Raw genomic sequence first — 21,131 nt, 5'->3', positions numbered from 1 at the left:
CGTCGGGGACTCAGATTTTTTCTTTGTCCCACGCTCGTGTCATGTAGAATAATATTCTTTACTATTTATCACCGAGCTTAAAATCTACCATCTTTATTATTTACTACAAATTTGATGATTTCGACATTGCTGATCCTAGCAGTATGCAGGACGCGTGTCACATATCAACCTAGTAAATGGCCTAGCTCACAGCGAGTCTCACGTAGCTCAGTTGGTTAGAGCGCCCAACCGGTATTCTGGGAGGCCATGGGTTCGATTCCCGTCGGGGACTCAGATTTTTTCTTTGTCCCACGCTCGTGTCATGTAGAATAATATTCTTTACTAATTCTGTCCGATACAAGCATTCCACACATTGGAGTATTAGCTGTCAATAAATTATTCTCGTCCCCAGAGCCACTTGTTCCTCTTAGCCAGCTGAACCTGGGACACGAGGAACAAGTGGCTCTGGGACACATGATTTGATTGGCTAGAATTTTAAAAACGGAAATTTGAATTTGGCAAATCAAATCAACCGTTTTAAAATCCCTTTGTTATAAGGGATTTTACAACGGTTGATTTGATTGGCTAGATTTAAATTATCTTTGTTAAAAATCTAGCCAATCAAATCACGCGTTCCCAGAGCCACTTGTTCTTCGTGCCCCAGGCTCTGCCGGCTAAGAGGAACAAGCGGCTCTGGGGACAAGAATGTCGATAACTTAGTCAGGCCAGCGTAAGCATGGGAACTAACGTTCACTACGCATGCTTTTATAGAAAAAACACTGACCGTTGACAACGCAGTTAGGGAAGTTGTCGACAACTAAAGCAACCATTCCCACACACGGGAAAACGGACAAAAGCGTAGCGTTTAATTGTCGATATCTCGTCTCGCACATTACGTAAGTGGTCAATAAATTTAGTTGTCGATAACAGATAGTTGTCGACAACTAAATGTGTAGTCTGTTGAGGGACTAAGTGCCCAATCGAGCCCAAACATCAAATAGATCTATTTCAATTGGATAAGACACCTTTTAACAGAATGTAATATGTCAATTACTGTTACACATTGTCGTATTTTACATGTATTTGATTAAACTTAAGTGGCTGGATGCATTTAATAAAGAAAAAAAATCAAAGAAAAACGTGTTACATAAGAATTATCTTATCTATGCAAAAGTCGATGAACTCGTCCACTAATACCTCCAACAGTTTCAAGCATTTAATTTGGCCAAATTAATTTTAGAGCTTTATTTCAGGCTACGAGCACACTTGAATCCTACCATCCGGCACAAAATAGAAACAAAAAACATTGGGTAAATTCCCCGGGGGTAAATTTGGGGCTTCAAGTGGTACTTATACACACTGCACAATACTATGTAGGAAAGGAACTTTGGGATTTTTTCCTGATTGTAGCTAAAGGTTCGTTTGCGAATGGAATCTTCTGGATTTGAATAAAGACCAATCAAAATCAGTCCAATTACAAGCATCAAATGACCTTTATTTTGACTGGGACTCTCCCGACAAAAGAACAGCAACTCTCGCGGTCGTTTCACCTTGGTGAGCTTGCAAAATGAGGGTGAAAAAGAGGCCCCCTCAAGAGATAAAATTACAAAATACAGACAGCTTCATTATGGTACGTGCACATCATTCTAGCAAACATCACAAAATTAAAGCATTAAAATAAATTCGTTCAAAAAACTGCGAAAAACTACATTAAATGAAAGCAATTATATAAGAGAACGAACCGCATCAATCTTTTCTCAATTCATCAAAATTCATTGTTAACGAATTCGACATGAAAATTACGGTTTACCGCATGATTTTCATATGTTGAATCTTTTATGAGACAAAACAACAACTGATACAAGTCATAAAATATAACAGGAACTTAAAACTACCAGAAGCCCAAGCCCCTGCAAAACTAAACTGTAAATCCTTCTGAAAAAGCATAAAATTAACAGTATCTGGTATATACATGAATAAAGACACAAGATTATCATTTTGGCTTAATTTTGGTTAAGTATGTTTACAGGGAATTTTTCTATCCAATTCTCTTAACAACACAAACTCTGAGAAATTTGCGAGCTTTCTATACGCTTGCTGGTTTACTGTTGATTTCTCGCTTCAAATATTAACATTTTAAAACCCGTTGGGATGTTGAGAGTTACAAATACGGATTCAGACCAGCTTTTATAAATATAGGTGATTACATTTACTATTAGTATTCACAATTGTTAACAGGACGATCTCACGTTATAAAAACAGAGTCGATGCATGCTCTCACCAAGTTACTGTTAAGGAGAAAAACGCATTAGTCTCAAAATGTCTTATTTAAAATAATTTTCACTCGAGAATTTTTGACGAAATTTAAATTGCTTTTGCTTAGAACATTTGTGAGTGGTTTGGCGGCCTTAGTGGCAATTTAAAAAATATTAATTCATGCCAAGTATTGAATAAGGCGTCATGTCATTTTGGCTTGTACTTCAAACCCACCCACAGAGCAACCGGTTAGGTCGTAAATTCACTGTCACCGTTCCAGTTTCGTTTTGGAGCCTGTAGCGATCGACAGTGAAACACAAAGATGTCTGTAAACACACAAAGATGTCTCTTAGTTTGACGGAATACGCACACTAAACTACTGTGGTTGCAAAGGTAAGATACTTGCTTGGATACAAAACGCCGTTCATCTTTGTTTTATTGTTTAATGCGCTAATTACTTCAGTAAAATATCATTTACATTGTATTTTTAAAAGGAAAGCTAGTCACTAAGCTGGTTTGCAAAATCAAACTCACTCTCTCCTGTGAGAATTTTGTCAATAATGTCAAGATTTAAATTATATTTCTGTACCGTTATTTGACATCAAATCTTGTAAATTATTTTTCTAAGAAAATATATCAAGTATCCAACAATGGCGATTGCTAATGAAACTGGTTATTTCTGATCAGGTGTTAAAAATGATTTTATTTTAAACAAATGTCGTTTCATATGCCGTTGCGATACTCTGTGTTACTAAGATGAATTTTAGCAAGATTTTCATAAAAATTCAAGCTGTTGACAAAACCGGCAAACTTTACATAGAAAGTGTGTTAAAGCGAAAATATCATTAAAACAATTGCACGCAAGATGTATTTATTCACTATAAATTTTCTTAAAGCTGAAAGTATTTCGCACGCGTTATGTCATACAGATGCATAAAATGATAAACTATGTTACAAATTGCAATTTATACCAGTTCCATGAAGGAAAGCCGAATATTTTTCAATTTTTCAGAAAATAATTGTCAAATACCAACCGGTATCTAATGAACGCCACTGCACGTGCCTAAAAGTGCGTATTAATAACTCACGTGATTTTCCCGGTTGATAAGAGTGTATTCTTCACTACTGGTTTTCGAGCCTAACATGAAGGTCTATGTTCAGACGACGGAGGACTAATTAAAGCAATGATAAATAAAGAGTGAACTGGCAGTTTAGCAGATTCTGTGAATCTCGATTTCTCTAACCTTGCGATAACTCGACCCAAACGTCATTTCCCTTAGGTTAGCTTCATTCAGTCGAAAACTGCAATTTTACCCCAATTTCTCGAAACAATTTTGTTTCTCTTGGAGTTTCGAAAAGTCGGGGTTGCACTACATCTTTCAGTGGTACACGGATAATCAAATCTGATTCTGGGACGTGCGGCAGCCATGTTAACTAGAGTAACGAGATTCGACATCTGATGCGTGATGTCATAGTTTTCTGAATGTGCTTTATCTAATTCGTTTGTGAATTTTCCTAAAATTGAGATTGCTTTTTCGTGACGTATCTAAATTTCTGTAAAATTCAAAATGAGGGGCAAAAGAAGAATTAGCAAAACAAACCCTATTGAATTTAAGTGCAAGCAAATTACATGACAAAAGTCTACAAAAATGACAATTACAAGTTAGCACAATATGTTACACATTTCAGAATGCAAAGCTTAGTGGATTTCGCATTAAAAAAATGCGTAAACCAATACAACGCAATTATATTATATTTGGCTTTCGCCAAATTATCGTTCAATTTTTGCTTTTTATTCAACAATAGATTTGAATTTTTAGACAACCGGAAAAGAAGTATAGCTTAAGGACATTGTTTGTAAAGTGGTAATTTGTCTGTTCAGCGGACAATTCTGTATGTCGTTCATCGCTACGACATTTTTGTTTACGAAATATCGTGTTATTCTTGTCGTTCCAGAAAACAAAGCCAAAAGATTTGTCATGTTTGAATAAACAATGGTTTTTCTAATGATTTGTCACCAGGTAGGAAAATATAAACAGCCGTCTTAGTGTTACCGGTTGAGAAGAAAAGAAACCAAGCAATACGTTATAAACACCTTACGATATTCCTCAAAAATAATATCTCGTAGTAATAACGCCGGACCTAAGTTCATCAAACGACTTCTGATTTCACTGGAAAAATACATTGAACTGCAATAACTTCGTTTCTCAAATGGAGACTGAAATATGATAAATAAAAATGCTCGTGCTGTTAACATTTGACAACTATCCAGCTATGCTACTGATAAGAACATTAAATTAATTTTCACCAGCATTTGATCAGTTTCCTCATAACAAATTTAGTAGCAACGTAGTCGGAGCATTTTAATTTTTGTAGCTATCTGGTATTTCACACCCGCTCCGCGTTGAAACTAATTTGCATAAAAAATTGTCAAGGCAAGTTGCTTGAAACAGAATGATCCTCTTTATCTTCGAAGACAAGTAATTCATCTGAAAGGAATCGTTCATCTACCGTTAAATTTAACAAGATAAAAGCGAGACGTACAACTTACACCAAACATTCAAAACCGTCAGAACCTTCTCTGTGCGTTTCCATGGAGATAATTTTCTACTATGACAAAAACAGCAATCATTTTACCTACCCCGCAATATATCTCGATGCGTTATTTGTCTGAGAGGATTAAAGCATTTTTTATGCGTCTAAAATGTTTTTCAATGGCAAAGTAACCAATATGCAGAAGAGTACCAATGCTCCTCGTAGTTTCTTTAATAGATAATAGTGTATTTTTTTTTGTTTTTATTGCCACAGCAGACCTGACAACCACACAGATCACATTGTCATGAATACCACAGCGAATCTGACCTCAGGGATCCTTTCTGAAGCGCCTCAAGATGGACCAGAGAGTGAAATGACTTTTGTGTTCCTTGGTGTCGCAGCAGGGACCATGATAATGTTCCTTGCCGGAACACTTTGGGCCTGGAGAAAAGACCAGAAAGAAAAGGAAATGGTGAGAAAGCTATAAAATATCGCCGCATAAATTACTTATACTTGCTCTAATGTTTGCCCGCGCTCGAAGTCAACATCTCCGAAAAATGACCTTGACCTTTCACGAGTAAGCTATTTTGAGAACGGCTTTTCCGCAAACCAGTAGCCAACCGCGTTGAAGCATTTGCCGTTCGTGGCTTTTGATTGACTCTCTCGCAAGTCGGGCGAGAAGCGGTGAAAAAAATTCGCCTGTTTCTTCTATATTTCTTTTCCGCCAAACCAATTACGACCGCGACCGAAAGCCGCACCTACAACACTGTGTATGCTGGGTTGGAAGATTTTTCTTTAGGGTTTTCTTGCGCTGAGAAATATGGGTTAATATACCAGTCACCATCTCATCATCGATGGATTGTATCATCCATGACACAGCCCTTTCTTTACAGCGATACGCGCCGTCCCGATTAGCTTTCGACATTTTTTTTTTTAAATGTGTTGACAACTTTTTCGTGGCTTTCGTTTGAACTGACCAAAGTGCAAGAACTGGCAGAGGTAGAGTTGTCAAGTTGCACAGGTCTTCGCTTTATCGTTTACTCCGCCTCGCTTTTGGTATTTTGATTGGCCAGTTAAAACAGAAACCATTCAAAGGCATGTCAAAAGGATGTCAAAAAGTTGTCAAATATTAATCAAAAGCTAAAAACACTCACATGTGTGTTTATTCTTTCTTTCTTGACAGACTGGTATCACAGTAATCCCGCAGCAATCGTTTCACCGCTGTCCACAGCACTACCTGCTCATGTTTTACACCGGATCTGGTCGACACAGTGCAACCACCTCAAATGTTTTTTGTCGTATCCATGGAAACCACCACAAGACAAAACCAATCATTCTGCGCGATCCTGACCGCCAAATGTTTCAACCTTCTTCCAGAAGTTCTTTCTTAGTGACACTAAACCGCTCTTTGGACCAGATACGAGGGATTCATGTGTGGCATGACATTTCAGGGCCAGATCCCCCATGGTTCTTAGAGAGTGTCGTAATTTGTCATTTAAACACTAATGTCACGTGGTATTTTGAGGCAAACCGCTGGCTTGATGTCAGTACAGGGTCAAAGGAAGTGGAATGCAAGTTAAAACCTTTAAAGAGAAAGACAATTTTGAGTGTCAAAACTATGTTTGATTCTAAAATTGTCGACAATGTAAAGAACAAGCATCTTTGGTTTTCTTCTTTGTTTAAACATAACAGGAGAACGTTCAGTAAATACCAAAAATTGTCCTCCTGCCTAGCGGTAGCTGGAATAACGATATTAACTGCAACAGTGTTGGTCGATACAACCCAAGACTTGTTTTCAAATTCTTCGATAAGAGTGGGACCGTGGAAATTGAGCCTTGGCGATATTTACAGAGCTCTTGTGTGCAGTGGAATTGCTTTTGTTTATCGTCTTTTGCTAGAGACACTCTTCGTAAATTCAGGACGAAACTCTAGATTAGAAAACAGCGAAAAGGATGTACAGGGTTACATACAAGAAAGTTTTGAAAAGCTAAATGAAATTTTATTTCTGGACGAAAATGATGAAGCTGATTGCACCGCGGATTGTGCTTCAGATGTCGAGAAAGAAAACGTGTCAAGTTCTGATCAAGACACTTGTGGCATAGAACTTGAATTTACAAATTCTGAGGAACTACAAAAAGAGAACGAAGATGCAGATCAACATTATTTAGATGATACAAGATGGAGTCTTTCAGACAGAATAACAATGGAAGGTGGTGACGAGGATCAATCTTTGAATCAAGAACGAAGTGTCGAAGACTTGATTGATATTCTTGGAAATTTCCCAGAAAAACAAGAAATCATTTACATTTTAGATGAAACCTCGCGTGCCCTTGCGCACAGTCAGAGTGGTGAGCCTCTAGTGAAAGATTGTTCCTCGGAAGGTCTTACGTTAGAGACTGAAACATCAAAAGAGGACCTCGATAAGTCCTCAAATTTTCCTTCTGGTAAAGACACGGAGGTGGAAGCTAATGCAAACCGGCCAGCATCAGTTACCTGGACTGACACTTTAACTAACCCTGATAAAATTCCAAAACTTTGGAAAAATCTTCCATTTCCCAAACAACTCATCACCGACGACAGCATAAAGAGATTACCCGACGATACGTCGCCTAAACTTCCACAGATTATCCTGAACATAACCCAAGCGCAATGTTTTGTTTTTCCATTCATTTTCACCGTCGTAGCCATAGCAACCGGCATCCATTGGCCTGACTCGCTGGCAAAGTCATGGCTCGCGACATTTGGAATTGCCATTACTTGTCAAGTATTTATCTTTGAGACATTTTATGTATTTGTGCATGCCATTTATTTTTCAATATGGCGCAAACGGCCAGTAAAGGAAGAAGATTTAATAGACGTGCTGTCTGATAAAGTCTGGGTCAACGAGGAACAAAACACAACGTATTATGCTGATGTGGTGGACGAGGAGGAAGGAGAACTAGTTCCCAGGCCCCCGACTCTGGAAGACATACAAAAGGCTCAGGAAAATGCTGGAAAGGAGCGAGAACTGGAGGACGTGCTTAAGATGCTTTGTTTTGATATTTTGTTCATAGCACTGTTAATTTTCATTTCCTTTGGAAACAGAGATGCTTCGGCTTATCCAGTAAGACTTGGTCTGGAGAATTCTTTCAACATCAGCAAGAGCTTTTACTCTGGGGTAATTATTTTTTTCTGGGATAAATCATGGGCTCCTTAGTAAATATATTTTGTAAAAGAAAATTGCTATAGTTCGCCGGAGAAAGATATTCATCAGTTAGTCTCACAAGCTACTTCAAAAAAATATGAGTCCAACCCATGACTTAGCCGGCAACTCTATGGTTGAACTATAGGAGACCCATTGGAGGCATTTTATGGTTCGCCATATTATGGTCTAGTTAAACAGGACGTTCAACTAGAGCCACCCACCACAAAAACAAGGTTTTGGTGCATTTTATGGTTCCCTCTCCAACTTTCCAATGATTATCTCTTCAACTTGATTAGTTTTCAATTTAGGCTTGTGTGTTTGTGCTCCACTTGGCCATATTATTGAACTAGGAAGTTATGAAAGTCCCAAAACAGACTGCTTAAAACATTATTGCGACATTCTCCCCTAACTGGGCTTTATTACACAAATAAGATATTATCTTGTCTCCTATCAACCAAGCGTGCTCGGGACCGTTCCGCGAGAATATCAACCCTCGATCTTTTCTATTCGGAACTCCCTTGCTCGATCTGTACTAGAGTCAAGACATAACGCCGACATTCTCTAAGTACGGCCATCGAGCTTGGTTAATAACATATACTTATACATTTTCAAGCATTACCAACAGTGTTAATTTAAGTCGTCTATGTTATTTACCATTTTATAGGTTAAAAACACTGAAACTTTTTGGAAATGGCTTGCAAATGATACGATTCCAGTTCTTATGTATGAACCTTCTCAAGAAACGCTTGGTAAAGACAGAAGACGTTTTCTTGCTGATGGCTACAGCTTTGTGCTAGGAACTGCAATACTTCGACAGCAAAGAATTAAACCAGGAGGTAAATCACTTTCTAATGAGCTCTTCTGTTAATTCTGTTCTTACAGTTCACGTAACACGTCTAGAAACGTTGAAAGATTCCATACATTTTTCTAGTTCTTATCACGGGTATCCCTGTAATGCTTTTTAATGCTGCTTATGACGTCATGTTTGTTGCCATGGTACCTTTAAAGCTTTATACAAAGCCTTTAATTTTTTCAAACTCCCTGCAAGAGCTATCCATGTTATGAACTATTATCAAAAATTTGCAATAACCTTTTCTTCCTCAATGAATTAAAAAAAATGTTATATTGTGAAATTCGAGTAACAGTACATCAAAAAATGGCCTTCGCTAGGAGTCCAGGACGTAAGGCACTTTATAAGTTTTTGTATAAATGTCCCAAATTAGAAGTAGTGCTGGTCGCCGCCTTTATGGAAGGTTTCGGTTTGAAATGGTCAAGCATTTTATCGCCGTTTTGAAAAGACTTAGTCTACAGAAGTCGCTCTTCATGGGCGTAACTAACACGATTTGAAAACCTTCACCTGATCCTTAAATCACATCATAGGACCTTTTTCATCATGGTTCTCTCTACTTCAACCTTAATTATATTATAATAGTGTTTATTTATTTATTTATTTATTTATTTATTTATTTATTTATTTATTTATTTATTTATTTATTTATATAGCGCCATTTTCAATAATGTGCCCAATACTGACCGCTTTACGTGATTTATGAATCATCTTACAATACAAAGCTAAGAATGACTTGAACTTATTTCTATTCAAGCTACCTATTTATACGAAATACAACTGTTTATCAATACTATCCTTTCTTTTCGTTGTTAATTTCAGCAAACTGTAAAATCCCAGAAGTCGCTAAACACGTGTTTACTAAATGCAAGCCAGTGTTCTTGACTGGGGATAATGAAGACACCGACACCTATCACCAGGGGTGGACCAGACAAACGGTGTCCAAACTTAACCACAGCTTCGGCTCACCATGGACATACATGACTGGAGAGGAATCTAACACTGATTACACTACATGGGGACGGACGTTGAATTCATTTCACGGTGGAGGGTACATAGCCTACCTGGAGCCTGACAAGAAAAGCACGCTCGACCTCATTAATTCGCTTAAGACCCATCGTTGGATAGATGACCTAACAAGAGTAGTTTTTCTTGAATTTTCAATCTACAATGCAAACGTCAATATCCTATCGGCGTTGATATTTTCCATAGAATTTTCCTCTGATGGCGGTGCATTTCCTCGTTTTGACATGTATTTATTCCGTTTGTATCGATATTTTACCCCTTTTCAGTTCTTGTATCTTGTTGCTGAGATAATATTTGTAGTCTTCGTGGCACAACTTATCTATCGAGTGGCTCACCTTATCCACCGAGACCGCTGGAGCTATTTTGTATCTTTCTGGAACATCACTGATCTTCTCTTGATCCTATTCTCGCTAATAACCATTGCTTTATACGTTGTTCGTGAGAGCCACCTTAACAGTGCTATCGAGGCGATTCGAGAAAATCCAACCACGTTTTACGGGTTTCTGACGGTCGCTCTCTACGACGACTACATAGCATACTTTTCTTGTCTTATTGTCCTCGTTCCCACTATCCAGTTCTTAAAGTTCCTCAAGTTTAACAAGAGCTTCATGATATTTTACTCTACACTAGCAAGGATACGAGGGGACATCTCTGGATTTGCGTTTGTGTTTTTTGTAAGTTTGATGTGTTTTACGTATTGGGCATACAGCATGCTCATAACCGTGGCCGAGGTTTTCAGCACGTTCACTGGAACCTTTTATAGTATGATCGCCATGTTGTTGGGGAAATTCGCCTTCCGGCTCTTATCGCCTGGTCAGGCCATAACAGCAGCAGTCGGACCGCTCTTCACTTATACTTTCACTTGCGCAAACGTTTTTTTTATACTAAACATTATTCTGACAATCATCACCATTGGATTCAAGGAATCCCGAGAAGACGACAGATTCCAACAAAGCGAGTATGAAATAATAAATTTTATTGTTACTTCCTTCAAAGGGGCATTGGGTCTTCTTCCGCCCTACATACCGCCACCGCCTAAAATTGAACCTCCGGCAAAGGAAAAGCACTTCACTTACTTTCAGTGGAAGTTATGTACCAGTTACGTTACTAGGAGTCAGTTTCCACGCTTGTTGAACTTAACAAACGACACCTATTTAGAAGATTTTGCGGACGAATTAGAAATGGTAGCAAATTTGCTGAGTATGCCACAGTCAAGAAGGCTTCTTTATGAAATAACTCGCAGGGAACAAGGCTTTTAGATAAAATTTACACAACTTTAAGCTCAGTGCAAATTTGATTGTAAAGAAATAAATGAATTATTGCTATTTTTAAAAGGTGTCAATGAACATTAAATAAAGTCAAGTCTCTTGTTCTTCCTGGGTGAGTTTATAACGCGTGATTGTAAATAAGAGGGGGACTGGGTCGAACTCTCGCTTTAATAGCCCTTATGCATGTTTACGTCAGAAACAGTTTGGATGCAGGGGACCACGCAACGAAGAAAAAAACTGCTTGGCTTGTCTGCTGCCGGATCTCTTGTTCAAGAAATGCTCGTACCAGACGTCACTCTAAGTGCTTATAAAACCAGATTGATTGCAAGGCTGGTACAACGGCAGGAGGACAAGATTTATTGGCCAATATTTCAACTAGCAGAGCTAGTCTTCTTCAGGACCAGTACTATAATTTAAGAAAAATAACGGCTCTAAAATTTGAATTTGGATAATACAGTGTGGGTTAATGTTTAACTAATACAAGCTATATAAAGATATACGGTGACAAGATATATAAACATGTTCAAAATTGATAAAACCAAAAGTAATGAAATTGTCAATGTTCATTTGTACGGTTAATACCATTAGGCGCAAGAGAGGCCTACCTGATACACAGAGGCCAAACACTTGCGCCTAATGGTATTAACCGTAGAAATGAACATTGACAATTTCATTACTTTTGGTTTTATAAGTTTTGAATATGTTTATATATCTTGTCACCGTATATCTTTATCACGCAAAATAGCTTGTATTAGTTAAACATTAACCCACACTGTATTATCCAAATTCAAATTTTAGAGCCGTTATTTTCCTTATATTATAGTACTGGCCCTGAAGAAGACTAGCTCTGCTAGTTGAAATATTGGCCAATAAATCTTGCCCTCCTGCCGTTGTACCAGCCTTGCAATCAATCTGGTCAGACTGGCTAGTTTCACCACCAAGCCTCGCTTCTGAAGTGCAAACTTGTAAATTTTATCATGAACGAATTCCCAAAGCAGCAAAGATGAAAAGAATACCCGCGTGAAAACTGCATGAAGGTGGCGGAGGGTTAGAAATAATTCGCGCAAACGAGGCTTGGTGGTGAAATTTGAGCACATGACGTTATCATGCATAAGGCCTATTTCATCTGGTTCGGGGGTGGAAGAGGAATAATGAATAATGAATAACGGGCTAAAACCGAAAATGAATAAGGAATATTTAAGGCGCAATGCTTGGAATAATGAATAAGTCATTTCCAGTAAAGGAATAATGAATAGTGGTTATTCGCCGTGCTCAAACATTATCTTCTTATCTTCAGGCCAACGAGAGGGTGGGACACTCAAAATAATTACCTTTAAGTGTTGTATGATGGACATCTAAAATTTGTGCAAAACTTCTACCAGAATGCCTAAAATAGCGTTTTTGGGGTTCAAAAATGAAAATTTTCCAGGGGGAACATGCCCCCGGACCCCCTACTCTGTTATGTATCAAGCACCATCAAGTCCATCCCACTAACTATCTGGTTTCAAACAATTATAATAAGCTGACCCACAGTTATCGACACAGTGACAATCACGTCCCATCAATACACTACAGTAGCTTTGTTATCACCTAATTTCAACTGCAATTTTGTCTGATATTCGAAATTTAGCTTGATACATCGTCATTGTTTGGGGGAGGGGGTAGGTCTAGACAAAAGCAGCAAATAAAGAGGCAGGGTAAAAATATCTGATGACGAAGGAGGACAAATGCATTTTTTAGGCACTGTCGATCAAATTCCACCCCGATCCCATACAAAATGAACGGTCACTTAATTTAGGCAATAGGGAATAATGAATATTAAATAGATTTAGCCAAGCCTAAAAGCGGAGCTCCCCGGTAATTTACTTTGCCCTTTATTAAAATATCTGAATTCACTGACCGTAGGCATAAAAAATAGTTAATGAGCCCGCAATCCAATAGAAAAACCATTTTTCGGTCAGCGGTCAACTTTATAAAAACGCGTTACCTCGATGAGTTATACACCTGAGCTCGCGATATGATCACGTGATACTGGTCAGCGGATACCTTGTATTGACAGCTGTCAATTGACCATAACTTGGATGCCCAGTAACAAATAGATGAGGGTTTATCTATTTCTGAAGTGCGCAACACCGTACGTCGTACGACGTACGCGCCCGCGAGCCATGCCGCTAGCCATGATGACCATGAAAACTCAAGTTCATGGTTTTTCTATTTCTGTGAATTTTCTATGGGTATGGGGCTCCGCTCTGCGGCCCTTCGGGCCGCTGTGGAGCTCCGCTAACAAGAAAAGTCTGAAAATGAATAATGAATAAGTCGTGAAAAATGTGAAGGAATAACGAATAAGTCAGTTCCGTTAATTCCTCTTCCACCCCCGAATCTGGTTTATTAGTTTCCATGACAGCAATTTTGAGCCATAGGTTATTGCCACGGCGAATGTATAACGTAAGCAACAAAAGAGGTAAAGTATATCACGATACTCTATAATCGCTCCAAGCTAGGTTTTCAAAAGGTTCACCAGTGAAAATCATGCTTCTTAGACCACATGATTGGAGTTACAAATACTCCCCATGGGGAGGGGAGGGGGCTACTCCAAAATCTTTTATACGGACTCCCAAATCCTTACCCTTTGATATATCATTTTTGACAGAACAGGTATCCCATACAGGTATTCATATGCCTTCGATAGAAAATGGCATCAGCTTAAACAGACTGTTAAAATATTGTGTTTTGATTACAGTTTTATGATATAATCTACTGGCTAATACAGTCATGTTGACTTGTCTGCATGGGTCAGTTGGGTGTTGGCGTTACCCAACAACAGGCTTCAACGGGATTAGAACACTTCACCCAGCGATACCAATGTGATGCTCTGTGACCTCATAGCTCGTGATCGGTTGGTAGAGCATCGCAACGGTATCGCAGAGGTCACGGGTTCGAATCCCATTGATTTCAGGGCTCTTTTCCCCAGTTGCTTAAATTGGCGTTCCCAGGGTCTCTCTTACATCAATTTGAAATCCCCTTACCCTCGGGAAGCCAATAATAAGTGCCAAGCGACGATAGAGGGTCTTTTCTGCTGGTTTGTCAGTACAGTTTACCCACTGTCCAACGTCACGCAATCTCACAACACGCAAACGCCACCAATGTTATAGTTACGTCATTCTCCAGAGTTTCACTTTCACTTCCGGAGTTGCATTTCACTTCCTGTATCACTTGATTCTTTCATATTTTTCCCGGCGCGTTTTCTTTGGACGGCCAAAAAAGAACCTTAATAAAATCCTCTTGAATGCTCGTCGGTATTCTTTATTGTTGAAGCAGTAAAGAGCGGGGTTCACTGCAGACGCTGAAAGCGCCACTGTGCGAGCCAAGTTGTACATGATTCCGTAATTCTTCTCCGGCTGTGTCAATCGCAGATAAAAAAGCAGAAACCATCCAGCTGTAAAAACAACTAGAACCATCACAATAGTGCGAGCAAAACGTCTCTCTGTAGTATTGTTCTCAGCCTGGGTCTCGAGTGAGTGAACTTGCTCAGTTGACTCAGTGTTTCGTTGCCGTGAAGCCGCTAGTCGTTCGCGCTGTTTGAAGACTTGATAGTAAACAACTGTGTAACAAGCAATCATTTCGACATAACAAATCCCGAACACGGCGGCGGTGAGGTAGGATGTTATCTCTTTGTCGACCGTGAGTCTAATAGCAGAGTACGCACAAGCTAACACCCAAACCACAGCTAAAACGATTTTCTTTCTCGCTGTCATTGTATTCTTGTAGTCGAACTTGGGCGAGACGAACAAACACCGATCAAGCGCGATCAATGCCAAGGTCAATAAGGAGACTGCACAAGCGAAGTTACCAACTATACGAAAGCCTAAATCCACGCTCGGGAGACATTGGGAGTTTATACGTGCGATAATCAGGGCAATAAAAAGAGGCTGATCTACAAGAGCAATAGACAGGTCTGCGGCAGCCAGACTTGAGATGAAGAAATGGAAGCTTGATGTCATGCCTTGAGTGGTAAACACGGCTATACACACCAACAAGTTACCTAGAGTGCCAAGAATACTTGCACATATGTTGATTCCCACAAGAGTTTTAGCCACCACCACATGATCTGCCAAGGAGTACTCAGAAGGGCAGTTTGACGAGGAGACATTTAGAGCGAGCATCCTGGAATTCGCACGTGGGAAAGAACTACTTCCTTTGATTGCTGGAAATTTGATCGTCACGCAACACTAGTCTCCAGGCCTGGCTCATTTCTTTGCAAGGCTGCTGTATCGCGACAGTTTAGACGACACAAGGCAGATCGTTTTCCCTGCCGTTTAAGCGTTTTAATACCGTTTAAACGCGTTTTCCTACCGTTTAAACGCCTTTTTCCTACCGTTTATAAGCCTTTTCCTACTGTTTAAACGCGTTTTTCCTACCGTTTAAATGCGTTTTCCTGTCGTTTATAAGCGTTTTAATACCGTTTAAACGCGTTTTTCATGCCGTTTATAAGCGTTTTAATACCGTTTAAACGCGGTTTCCTGCCGTTTATAGGCATTTTTCTTTTCTTTTTTATTGCGTTTTTCCTGCCGTTTATAAGCGTTTTTCCTACCGTTTAAACGCGTTTTTCCTGCCGTTTATAGGCGTTTTTCATACCGCTTAAAGGCGTTTTTCTTCCGTTTAAAAGCATTATTTTTCTTGCTGTTTATAGGCGTTTTGATCCTTATCGTATCGTTTAAATCCTTATTAGGACGCTAATAAGACGTGGCAGTATTCGCTGAGTAAACGTCAATAATTAAAGACTGAACGTCCAAGTATAACATTCTGATATGCATTGGAATGTGAAGAAGCAAGAATCTATCACCACACTAATATAGAGCATAACATTCATTTTGTAAATAATATGTTACACCATGCTGCATTATTTTACAATTTATTCTTTTGTCACAATTGTACAGAGAGAATTATATTATACGTGTTGTTCAAATGGTCAAACCGCTCTAGGGAACGGCAAAATCACCGCCACAAAAGAAACGAAAACGATTTGAGAGCATTGCAAATGCAATTATCGTACAAACTGAGATAACCTTAAAAATGTCCGGCTCACGTTTTTTCAAGTTTACCCCCAAATGCAATCCGTTTCAATCTTCTCCAAATTTGTCCATCTGTGCCCCCTTGGCTTTTCTTTGTTTCTTTTGAGTTCTTGACTTCTACGATTTTAAGCCGTTGTGATATTTCAGTCAATTCAGTGGCCAGATGGCGCTGAATTCTCTAAAATTGCATGATTTAGCCCCTGGAAATATTATTATAGCCCAAGCTCTTTTTGGTAATCTTGCAGCTGGCGTAGAAATCCTTCATTTGGCTTCACACATGGTCTCGCCTCTCGGAGAATTTTCATGGCTTTCTCCAGTGACAGTCTATTTGAGGACATCAGGTAGCCCAGTACAACTGCTGCAGAACGAGAAACGCCAGCATTGCTAGAAAGAAATCAGCAACAAATATCATATAAATATGTGCTTGGTACAGCTGTGTAGAATATTTTCTATATACCAGTCTAGCTTATTAAAATGTCTGAGGCCAAAGTAAAGGAGAAATGGTCATAAAGAGAGTTAGGTAGGAGAGTGGGGGTAAGAGGGGAGGGTGTGGGGGACATGTCATCGTTTTAATGATCTTTCACAGAACTGTGGGTAACTGTCACAAAATTACAGTTTGCAGCAAGCTTAAAACTTGATTTTCAATTTAAAGTGCTTTATATAGGAAATTGAGACTCGTAACTATTTCTGAGTTAATTTTTGCAAGGTAAAAAAGTCATTCTTCATTTTATTCCAAACAAAAATGCTTTACAATTAAGCAATCATATCTGAAAGGCCATCTTACCAATGAACCAGAACAGAGCCATGTTTAAAGCCATCTGTTATGAAATCAAATATCTCTTGAAAGTTATGGCATATCTGGATTTCTGGCAAATCTAGTATCTCAATAGTCTTGTACTCAAACTTCTGCAAAGGAAGCGACATTCAGAAAATTACTAGAACTGCAATAATATTACTGTCATGCAAGTTTATGTTGTATGACTTGTGGATTGTAGTTGGACTGCTATCCCAGGGGGGGGGGGGTACTCGGGATTTCAAGTGACGGGGATGATCAAAGGATTTTTTTGGTATTCCGGGATTTTTTGGGGTAGGAAAATTTGCAAGCATTTTTGTGATTTAAGTAGGGATGTTTTGGGGTATTAAGAATAATCTGAAGAATCGTGGTAGTGCCTTGGCAGCATAGTTCCGCAAATAAATTACAAACATACATGTCTTGCTGTTGATTTTTGAGGGGTCAATTTTTGATCCAGGGATTTTTGGGGTTATTTTGGAAGCCTCAGGGATTTTTTTGGGTCTTGATTTTTGCCCCCATTCGATCATCCCCGTCATTTGAAATCCCGAGTACCCCCCTGGGGCTGCTATACCATTGGGATTTCCTGAGGCAGGAAGAAAAACATACTACGTGGATTTGCGAGCAGCTCTGTTTCATCCCCACCTTTTCATCTGTGAAATTCAGAATCTCTCATTGCTCTCAGAATGCAGGAAACTGGTAGCAATTCAGAGAAGCAAGCTTTTTTAGAAAAAAACCTCCTCGGGAGAGGAGGGTACGAGCAGTATACCTCACTCTCCCTAACTTGTCTGTACACACTCAGGAGTCAGGATGCAACCTGAATTGAAAACCATATAAGACATCGTTTTTAAATTACCTCAGGAAATGCATTCTCTATTCCGCTTCCCACATTCAATATATGAGTTACATTATTTGTTCTAAGTTCTTGCATATTTTGAGCTCCATCTTGTGAGCTGATGAATAACTTCTCCTGCACTTTATAAACCTTGTCGTCAGGATCAGTGTCCTCACAGAATCCCAAGCATCTTTCTCCAGTATCTACAGCAAGGAGATTTCCATCGTCGCTCTTGTGTTCTATAAACTTAAGGCAACTGTTACATAAATCAAAAAGTTTTAGATATGCCTTTAAGAGGGCTTTACAGTGATTGATTTTAAAACCTTATTTAAGGTAACTCAATCACAATTTTTTCCCATGCTTTGAGCTGGCTACATGTTTTGCTTTAAGTTTTCATTTGTTCACTTGATTATCTGTGCCCTTTGTGACTGGACAGAGATATTATGCTCAAAACTCTCAATGTTATTCATTTCAAATGAAAAACATTCCAGGTGAAAAGCACTCTATGTTGATTTACAATATTTGTTTCAGGGTTTGTCCTGAAAAGCCCCATTCGGGGAGTGGTCAATAGAGTGTATTATTATTAGGGATGGACCATTATTTTCCAGGAAGGGGGGGGATGAAAAACTTTCTTCTTCAAAGTTTTTATTCTTTATTTTTTCAAGATTTTGTTGAAAGTTTAAAAGGTCAGGGCAAAAAATTCAATAGAATGAGGTAGCATGTAATTGGGGATGAAGGAAGATTGACTGTAAGCAGTAAGGGGAAATATAGAACGGGGGGCTTTACCTAGCCTGAGTCTTGAAATTCCCCAACTCCCCAGCTAGGAAAATCTGGTAGTTCCAGGATTCCAGGGGTCGACCACGGGTGCAAATTGTAATGTAACTTATCTTTTACCTTTCTTCCTCCTGCTGTAGTTACCTGAGTACGAACAGATTTTAGTTTGCCCGTCATAAATCCTTCCACTTCACGCAGGAAACTCATATTCAACCGAAATGCCCAAGCGTTACCTGGGGAGATCTGGGAACGAAATGAACCTCGCTTGCATGCCACGATTTGGGACGCCTGGTAGAAATTGTGTGGGTCCAAATATTTAACACATTTATTTTCAGTCTAATATTTACAATTCACTGAGAAATGATGTCGGGATCCCCTCTCCGTCTTACTATGAGGAACGTTCGTTGCGTGGTTAATCAGACAAGGGCCTTCGCTACGCCGTTATTCCGTTATCTTTCACCAGCTGACCTCCAAACCCCTGCAAACAGAGGACTTCTGTTACGTAATGCAAGACTACTGCACACATCAGCCATAAGAAACGCAGATAAACCTAACCAAGAAAATACAGCCAAGACTCACGAGAAAGATGCAAAGAACCTGGCACTTAAGGACAGATTGAAGTTCGTGGTTGCAGAATATGGAACAACAGCAATATTGTTTCATATCTCCATTTCTCTCACGTCCCTTGGGATATGTTACACTGCTGTCAAAAGGTTAGTTGATCACTGCGTGGGGGGGGGGGAGGGGGCGTTTACTACCTATAATGGCCTATATGGGAAGGCTCTACCCAAAAGGGGTACCATTTTCATGCTTCAGGTAAATAGAAGGGTAGGGATTGCACAAGTTTAGGTATATGAAACAGTGGTTATCGGTCATTTAGGTATTTATAAAAAGAACCTTCAATCAAAATACTTTGAACAGACGCTACTTATGGCTGTGTCTAAACTTATTAACTGCTATGTAAAAATGGAATTTAGACTTCCTGTTTTAGGTATATGTCATGTCTTTTTGGTGTATGAAAGGGGTACCTTTTCTCAGAAAAAGGTATATGAAAGGGGTGCTTTTCCTTTCAAAATGGTATTTTAATGGGTAAGGACTCCCCCCCAGATCATGTAAACCTTTTTCTTTATGAAAGGAATATATAAACACTCATGATTGACAAAAAAGACATCCACTTAAAGCTAAAGCCAAATAAACTGTCTGATTGTCTATGTATTGATTTGTTTATTCACTGAAGACTAAGTTAGTGACTTTAATCTTGTTTTCTAGATATTTTATTTGGATTTTGTGTTTGATTTAGTAAATGAAAAAACATAAAGTTATAATAAGTTGTCAAAAATGATGAAAATAACTTTGTTTAATAACACTTGGCCCCAAATAATTGACAGGTTCAAATGTTTAAAGGTGCACTCTGCTTTTTATCAGCCATGGAGCAGGTGTTACATTACATCATAGTTTATGCAATGAAATAAATGAGTATAATGGAACCTCATTCCATTCATCTGTTTTGTTTTCTCATTTTTTTCTTGATTTAGTGGAATTGATGTCCAAGCTGCTCTGCAGAAAATTGGTGTCAGTTCAACCGTTACTGATTCTAGTGTAGCAACAGAGGCAAGCACATTTGTGGTGGCATATGCTTGTCACAAAGTTTTCGCTCCATTGAGAATGTTAATGACCATCACCTGCACTCCACTGATAGTCGGAAAGCTGCGTAAAATTGGAGTCCTAAAAGAACCATTGAAGCAGTAGAGAATGACTTTGACTGGATTACCTCATTTTGATATATAATTAGAACACATGTAGCTAAATAAGTAAAGTTGTAAAAATTGGGGGTTCTTAGGAAGTTAATCTTCATATTTTGGAAACCAGAGCTCACACAGAAGTTTTTTTCGCACAAATTTGTTCCATTGAAGAGTCCTTCAAGGTTTTCACATTTTTTTTTATGTCACGTGACTTTGACAGAAAAAACCCTAAACATCAAATGGCATTAGGATTCAGGGCTAATAAATAAAGACATCCACATTCTAAATGTGATGTATCGTTTTTCATGAAATTTGCATTTATTTATTGTAAAAGTTATGACTAACAAACACCCATATTTTTTGTAAGTAGCGTTTCTTTTTTTGTGGGTAAATGGTCATTGTTTACACCAGATTAGAAATAAAAGCTTCCAAATTGTTAGTAGTCAAAGCAGCACAAAAGAGGCCTTCTCAGGATGAAAAAGGGAAACCATGAACCATTACCTTTGTAAAGAAAGCATTCAACTGGAAATAATAAATAAGTCAGAAGTAACAAAAAAGCACCTGCCTGCTTCCTTTTTATAGCAATCTGGACAAGAAACATTTTTTTACTTGGCCTAAGTGTGCTGGCAAGTGAATTATTGAAGGGCTACCATTTCCCATCCTTTGAATAACTGGGCCAGAAGTATAAAAGGGTACTAGCAGATTGTTAGGAAAAGCTGCAATGCTATATGCTCATGTATGTGTCTGACAAAAAGGGGGCCCGGGGAAAAGACCCCCCCCGGGGGGGGAGAAAAAAATTAATGGGAAAAGATATATTTTAAAA

The 21,131-nt window shown here is 38.8% G+C and overlaps 4 protein-coding genes across 6 annotated transcripts; 2 read left to right on the top strand and 2 right to left on the bottom strand.

Moving 5' to 3' along the window:
* The first annotated feature begins 2,528 nt into the window (after positions 1 to 2,528).
* LOC144649149 (polycystin-1-like protein 2) lies at positions 2,529 to 11,154 on the top strand. 3 transcript variants are annotated; one of them, XM_078508607.1, is made up of 6 exons: positions 2,616 to 2,628; positions 4,192 to 4,256; positions 5,047 to 5,242; positions 5,954 to 7,927; positions 8,619 to 8,790; positions 9,624 to 11,154. In XM_078508607.1, exons 3-6 carry the CDS (start codon positions 5,075 to 5,077, stop codon positions 11,084 to 11,086), a joined length of 3,777 nt encoding a protein of 1,258 aa, XP_078364733.1. In that variant the 5' UTR covers positions 2,616 to 2,628; positions 4,192 to 4,256; positions 5,047 to 5,074; the 3' UTR covers positions 11,087 to 11,154. The 3 variants fall into 3 exon arrangements, with proteins under 3 accessions (XP_078364731.1, XP_078364732.1, XP_078364733.1); XM_078508605.1 differs by lacking the exon at positions 4,192 to 4,256 and having other exon boundaries at positions 2,529 to 2,628; XM_078508606.1 differs by lacking the exon at positions 4,192 to 4,256 and having other exon boundaries at positions 2,535 to 2,628; positions 5,044 to 5,242.
* A 2,356-nt stretch (positions 11,155 to 13,510) lies between these two features.
* On the bottom strand, positions 13,511 to 15,278 carry LOC144652095 (melanocortin receptor 5-like). Its single transcript, XM_078512127.1, has one exon. The coding sequence runs from the start codon at positions 15,256 to 15,258 to the stop codon at positions 14,305 to 14,307; it is 954 nt and encodes a 317-aa protein (XP_078368253.1). The 5' UTR covers positions 15,259 to 15,278; the 3' UTR covers positions 13,511 to 14,304.
* Positions 15,279 to 16,000: 722 nt separating this feature from the next.
* Positions 16,001 to 18,881, bottom strand: LOC144649147 (dual specificity protein phosphatase 19-like). The gene is made up of 4 exons (XM_078508603.1): positions 18,687 to 18,881; positions 17,814 to 18,038; positions 16,952 to 17,073; positions 16,001 to 16,551 (listed from the first exon to the last, which is right to left on the bottom strand). Exons 1-4 carry the CDS (start codon positions 18,771 to 18,773, stop codon positions 16,380 to 16,382), a joined length of 606 nt encoding a protein of 201 aa, XP_078364729.1. The 5' UTR covers positions 18,774 to 18,881; the 3' UTR covers positions 16,001 to 16,379.
* On the top strand, positions 18,837 to 21,056 carry LOC144649148 (protein FAM210B, mitochondrial-like). The gene is made up of 2 exons (XM_078508604.1): positions 18,837 to 19,279; positions 20,102 to 21,056. Exons 1-2 carry the CDS (start codon positions 18,927 to 18,929, stop codon positions 20,313 to 20,315), a joined length of 567 nt encoding a protein of 188 aa, XP_078364730.1. The 5' UTR covers positions 18,837 to 18,926; the 3' UTR covers positions 20,316 to 21,056.
* The last annotated feature ends 75 nt before the right edge of the window (positions 21,057 to 21,131 follow it).

This window comes from Oculina patagonica, chromosome 4, assembly GCF_052425735.1.
Source record: "Oculina patagonica isolate OP01 chromosome 4, crgOcupat, whole genome shotgun sequence".
Classification (NCBI taxonomy): Eukaryota; Metazoa; Cnidaria; class Anthozoa; order Scleractinia; family Oculinidae; genus Oculina; species Oculina patagonica.
The sequence above is the reverse complement of the archived record's forward strand: the minus strand, read 5'-3'. Positions and strand labels throughout refer to the sequence as shown.

Coding starts and splice junctions, on each gene's coding strand:
- LOC144649148 (XM_078508604.1), top strand. CDS start 18,927: ATGATGTCGGGATCCCCTCTCCGTCTTACTATGAGGAACGTTCGTTGC. Junction 19,280..20,101: donor TGTTACACTGCTGTCAAAAG/GTTAGTTGATCA, acceptor TTCTTGATTTAG/TGGAATTGATGTCCAAGCTG.
- LOC144649149 (XM_078508605.1), top strand. CDS start 5,075: ATGAATACCACAGCGAATCTGACCTCAGGGATCCTTTCTGAAGCGCCT. Junction 7,928..8,618: donor GCAAGAGCTTTTACTCTGGG/GTAATTATTTTT, acceptor ACCATTTTATAG/GTTAAAAACACTGAAACTTT. Junction 8,791..9,623: donor GCAAAGAATTAAACCAGGAG/GTAAATCACTTT, acceptor TGTTAATTTCAG/CAAACTGTAAAATCCCAGAA.
- LOC144649147 (XM_078508603.1), bottom strand. CDS start 18,773: ATGAGTTTCCTGCGTGAAGTGGAAGGATTTATGACGGGCAAACTAAAA. Junction 18,039..18,686: donor CTACAGCAGGAGGAAGAAAG/GTAAAAGATAAG, acceptor AGTTGCCTTAAG/TTTATAGAACACAAGAGCGA. Junction 16,552..16,951: donor GGCTCTGTTCTGGTTCATTG/GTAAGATGGCCT, acceptor ATTTCTTTCTAG/CAATGCTGGCGTTTCTCGTT.
- LOC144652095 (XM_078512127.1), bottom strand. CDS start 15,258: ATGCTCGCTCTAAATGTCTCCTCGTCAAACTGCCCTTCTGAGTACTCC.